Raw genomic sequence first — 6000 nt, forward strand, 5'->3', positions numbered from 1 at the left:
TCCCCATTATTTTCATGGAAGATATGCCAGATAATATATACTAAGTTTTTAGAAATAAATGTTTTCTGATTCAATGAATGAATGAATGAATGAATGAATGAATGAATGAATGAATGAATGAATGAATGAATGAATGAATGAATGAATGAACCATTTCACTGTGGAAGATCTTTTTTGTCTTTCAATACACAGCCGCTTGACTGGCTCTAAAAATTCTCTTCAAAGAGTATTCCCAACTAAAATTTCTCTCCAATTAACATATTTTACCCAGAATTTATCATACACATTACATAATCCTGCTCTATTGGATATGAATATGGCAACACTGGATTATTTTTAAAACTAGAAAGGGATTCTGCAAATACAGAGTTAATACATTTTTAATCAGCTTGGCTTATCTATGCAAGGCTGCAAGCTTGCTTGCTTTGGTAGCACAGCAAAGAATTTCATGGAAATAGGAAGTGTTTTCTTTAACCTGAAGGATGAATCTTAACTAATCATATTTTTCTTAAAGGGAATAAATATTGTTTAGCAAATAATCACTTTTTTAAATGAAACATTTAACGTTCTGAGGAAAAATATTTTAAAGCATATTGGATAAATGATTTCTTTCTTCTCTTCATTCTGTATGTGCAGCCCAGGCCTATGCATGTTTATTCGGAATTACGTTTCACTGCATACCATGGAGAGATGAGCCAACATGGCCATTTTTGTTTCTTTTTTATTTCCTATATTGTCACTGGATTTGGTTCTACTTGGTTCATTGCAGGCTAGAGAAACTGCTAGATGCCATAGACATGTAGTTTGTTGTTTCAACTATGTTGTTTTTTTAAATCTAAAATATAGCATCTGCCTTCTCTCACATTGATACAATGCTAAAAGCCGCAGGTTACATTGATTTTTTTAAATTTGAGGAGGTTGGCAACCCTAAATTTAGCATCTCTTGGCCCAAGTTGAATAAGTAAAATGCACAGTATGGTTTCATTCAGGGCTTTTTTCCAGCTGGAACGCGGTGGAACGGAGTTCCGGAACCTCTTGAAAATGGTCACATGGCTGGTGGCCTCGCCCCCTGATCTCCAGACAGAGGCGAGTTTAGATTGCCCTCCACACCACTGAGTGGCGCGGAGGGCAATCTAAACTCCCCTCTGTCTGGAGATCAGGGGGCGGGACCACCAGCCATGTGACCATTTTCTCCGAGGGCAACCCACTGAGTTCCACCACCTCTTTTTCCAGAAAAAAGCCCTAGTTTCATTCATAAGATGCTAGGTTCAGTTCTGAGGAGAACCTGAAGGATCTCTCTAAACTCTGGAAGATCGTGCTAAACTCCATTACAGCTATGGTTGCCAACTCCCAGGTGGGGCCTGGAAATCTTCAAGAATTACAATGGATCTTCCTACTCAAAGATCAGTTCCCATAGAGAAAATGGTTGCTTTGGAAGATGTGACAGGTCCCTCAGGGGCCAAACTGGAGGATGGGGGGGAGCACATTTCATTTGTGCATGCCTTCTCCCAGTTGTCTTTTCCCTTGCTGGCCCAGGTAGGTTGGCCAGGGGATACCTCACCTCCAGCCTCTGCCCCCTGCCCCTGGCCAGAAGGGAGGGAAAGGCGCAGGAATGCAGTGGTGTGAGCAATGGTGTGGGAATGTGGTGTGGGGAGGCAGGTGAGTAGAGGTAGGGAGTAGGGGCTTAGGATTCCCTGCCCCTGGGGGGCGGGGGATGACAACCCTAATTCTATGGCATTATACTCCACTGAGGTCCCTCCCCAAACCCTCCCTCCCAGGCTCTACCCCAAATCTACAGGAATTTCCTAACCTGGAGTTGGCAACCCTAATTACAATAAAATTAGCCCTGGTAACCCCTTGATGGAAAATGTGATGACTGAAATCCATGCAATAATTAGTTTTCAAGAAACATCTCCAAACGCAAGGGTGAAGGTTGGGCCTGGCAGTGCATGCTCTCATCTGTTTTGGTGGACTTACCAGGGGCTACAGTGAGTGGCATTAGCATTAAAAGCCTCCTCCCGCTGCTGCTTGTTCACATGACAAGCAGCTACCACATGACGCCCAGGGAGGGAGTCAATAAGGTAAGTGCCAGGTCCCCCTCCCCACCAGAAGGAGGAGACCTGTGTCCACCCTAGCTGTTATGGACCATCATCCAAATTGTTCTTTGTACGTGCACAAACAGGAAGCACGTGTTTTCTGATCAGGCTATAGGTTGTTGTGCCATATGAAATGTGCCCTAGGCTCAAGAAGATCTTCCTTGCCACCAGAACCAGCTTTCAGAAGGGAGCAAGGAGCTGCTGGAGGAAGAATGGCATAACAAACCCTGCTATGTGCATGGGACAGCACAGAGGGTACATTGGACCCTGGTCATAAATTCCTCATTTTAAAAGGGCCCAGAATTTGTTTGTTTGTTCATTTGAACATGAGCAGATTTCTTCCCTGAAGATGTACCTTAGTCTATTACTGAGAGATACGTTATTTCTGCCCTTAAAAAATGAAGAGGAAATCTAGAGGACAGCCTGTCATTATTTCACTGAAATTAATGTGAAAATATAGTTCTATACGGAATGCATCTGCAAATAATGATAATACATATAATACATGTGCTTCTTAATATAATACATGTGCTTCTTAATAATTGCTGCAGAAAACTACAGGGTTAGCCTTCATCCATGCTAACATAGCATCTGTGAATGCCAAGAGATGGAACAGACCACTTTCTCAAAATGTAATTTACGTGGTGGCAGCTGGCAGAAGACCGGCTGAACGTACTTTTCAGAGGGAGGAAGAGTATGAATGAGGGATCTCTAGGAATAGGGTGAAACAACCACAGAAGACTCCTTGAAAGAGTGACTATGGGGAGTTTATGAACAAAGGATCCATCATTCTCCTCCAACATAACTAGTTCTGCTGTTGCGAGGATGATCTTTTTGCAGCGGCCTGGTAATATGGGTGACATGTTTTTTTAAAAAAGTTCATTGCTTATATTCCAGAATCAATCAGATTAAAATTTTGTAGTCATTTTCTTTCTTTTTTAAAAAAGGAAAGGCAGATATAGGAGAAACAGATTTAAGTAAGTGGGATATATTAGCAGTATTTTAACCTCCACACCCATGCCAATATGTAACACTGTTTAACAAAAATATTAGATTATCCAAATGTTTTGTGATTCCCATGTCTTCCCACCCCCCTGCACTCGTGCACTTGACATTGCACTGGAAAAGCCAGTGGATGAACACAAAAAACATACATGTTTGTGTCTTACCTCCTGTAGAAACTTTTCACCCATTTGACTGAAATGATGGCCAGAGGATTTAATGCCAGACACCACGAGTCCAGAACTGTAAATCCGAGGTTTCTGCAAGTCAGGCTTAAAATTGTCATAGGGAATGTTAGCTGGCTTAATATCGCCATCATTCACATTATTCTGTTCCTTTGTGACTGGCACACCACAAGGGGGAGGAACATAGGGCAATCCAGGTGGGGCAAATGGGTGGTCAAGCTGGCCGATAACTTGGGGGTTTCTTCTGATATAAGTGATTATTTTAGGTCTTACATGTTTGGGCTTGGGGATATCTGGCTTTGTCTCGATATTTTCTTCCAGCTTTTCAATACAATTTGTCTCTCCATCACCCTTAGCTGGATGGGGGCCCTTGGAATGTACAAGTATCGGCTTAGGGATGCCACTATTGCAGGCAGTCTTGTTAGGCACTTTGGGGGACAGGCTTAGCAATTGTGTGCCATCAAAGGGAGGTAGGACATTGGAGGGTGACAGCTTGTCAACATGAAGTGCATACAGATCTTTCAAATTGCCATTTGATATTGTGGGATGATTATTAACGTTCATGGTTACTACAGGGCGCAAAGGAGTTGGGGCACATACATAGGTATCTGTTGTTGCTGATTCTTTACAGCTCTCCAGGGTGTCGTTTGAAAGATGTTTCTTTGCAGTAAGTGTCTTTTTGCTCTGAATTGAAAAGGCTGCAGTTTCTAAATCATCCCGGATGTTGGAATGTTCATCTAATAATGCACTTTCTGCATCAAACACTTCTGGTTGTTCCATGAGGTTAGTGGTGAGTGTAGCAATGCTTTCACCATTCCCTTTGAGTAGCATTGGCTTACTCTCATTATCATTTACATGTCTGCCATCAGGTGGATTAATGCTATGTATAAAGGACATATGCCCATCAAATGCTTGAAAACAACTTGAATCAGCATCATGTATGTTTTGATTTCTTGTTGGTGTCAGTTTGCTACTGGGTTTCTTATCATCAGCAAGACACAATGCAGCTTCCGCCTCTTTTTCAGCTACATATTTCTCCCTAACTCGATTCATTGCCCCATTCTCACTATGGCTACTTCCTAAACTAGAATAGTTCTTACCACTTAATAGTCTGTCACTTGTGGAGTCTACCACCTCACTTACAGATGGATCATCTTGCAAGTGAAGTGATTTTGCTTTGTGTACTTCAGACTCACAATCCTTTTTATTCTGCACATTATTTTCTGCTCTTTGACATCTAAGAAACTCAATCATCATAACCCTGTCAATTTTTTGCTGACACAAACTCCTAGGCTGTGAAGACAGAGGACTCTTCAACTCTGGTTTCCCTCTCTTTTCACCCTCATGATCTAATTGTGCTTCTGATTTGCTCCAAATATCACTGGACCTAACAGTTAAATGTTGATCTATATGGGAAGGATGTGATGTGCTTTGTTTATTGAAATTCAGTGCACTGTCCACGCTCATTTGTGTCGTAGAGATATTTATTTTTTTTGTTTCTGAGGTAGATTTAGAATAACGCAAAATGTCCCCATCTGAAGCGCTATCAGTTGGATGAAACACCATTCCTAAAAAATGGTCCGCTGATGGTTTTTGAGATTTCTCCGTATCTCCAATCAAATGGTGTGAAGTGTCGATGGAATCCAGGGATGCAGAAAGCAATCGCTTACCTGATACACGGCCAACAAATTCTTTTCCAAAAGCTTCTGTTTTAGCCGTAAGTTTCCTTGACCTCCCCAAGGAAAGACGTTTTATTCCTTCGGGCTCAGTCCTTCTGGGCATTCTGTCCTTTGAAATGTGCTGAATGAGATCAGCATCGCTTTTTGAAAGAACAACTGAAAAGGTATCATTTGTGTTAATCCTCAAATTGGACAAACTGTGTCCCCGGCTAATAGGGACAATCTTTGAAGTGTCCTTAGCCCCATCAGCTCTATAATCCTTATGTAGTTCCCTGTTGATGCTAGAGGGCAGCCGAAACTCTGATACTCCAGTAGTACCCTGAAGTCTGTTCCGCTCTGAATCAAGTTGTGTATTATTTTCTGGCTCACTGATGTTCAAGCACTGAGTTTTTCCTGCCAAATCACTGGTCCCCACCTCCCTTTCAGAGGTTCTGACTTGTGATGTGATTTGATTGGCGTTTGTGTCTCCTACAGTCATTGTGTTTTCATTGTTATTTTTCATCACGTTTCTATTGTCCTGTATTAGATTGTAGCATGACTTGTTCGGAATCAGTGGCGTACTCATTTTCAAATATCAGGAGACAGCTTTTGTGGATGGCAAATCCTTCTTTGACTACATTAACCCCTATGCATGCTTCTCAGGAGAGTTCAAGTTATACACTGATCAGCAGAAAATTCCTCAGCGAACCAGTCATAGCGCTGGTAGGTCTCATCCTCCTGCTGAGTCAATTACCACTAGGATAGGTTGTGGATCCAGGACATTCAAACAAAATTAACAAACATAAAATATGTCCATTAGAGTCCTTCTCAATGCAAGACAGCCCATTGTACCTAAAGGAAAAGAAACATGATGTTATGCCAAATTTTGTATTCCAAATTATATATCTAGCACAATGCAAGGTCTATTGAGCATGCTTTTGACAACCACCTAGCGTTTGAGGTCCATGACCATTCAACATAATATATTACTCTACCACCAAGTACCAGGCAAGCTTTATTTTTCCTGTGGGACTGTGAATTCTGGTGAATCTATCCAAA

The 6000-nt window shown here is 41.7% G+C and overlaps 1 protein-coding gene across 2 annotated transcripts in view; it reads right to left on the reverse strand.

Moving 5' to 3' along the window:
* MTUS2 (microtubule associated scaffold protein 2) overlaps positions 1 to 5527 on the reverse strand; it is a 277327-nt gene extending 271800 nt beyond the window's left edge. The window contains exons 1-2 of one of the 2 annotated variants that reach the window (XM_054974319.1): positions 4245 to 5527; positions 3266 to 4142 (exon numbers count right to left, since the gene is read on the reverse strand). In XM_054974319.1, the coding sequence (XP_054830294.1) occupies positions 3266 to 4142; positions 4245 to 5527 (2160 nt within the window). Of the gene's footprint in view, positions 1 to 3265 lie in introns of both variants that reach the window. The other variant, XM_054974318.1, reaches the window with a different exon arrangement.
* Positions 5528 to 6000: the final 473 nt, after the last annotated feature.

The sequence above is a fragment of the Eublepharis macularius genome, chromosome 3, assembly GCF_028583425.1.
Source record: "Eublepharis macularius isolate TG4126 chromosome 3, MPM_Emac_v1.0, whole genome shotgun sequence".
Lineage (NCBI taxonomy): Eukaryota > Metazoa > Chordata > Lepidosauria > Squamata > Eublepharidae > Eublepharis > Eublepharis macularius.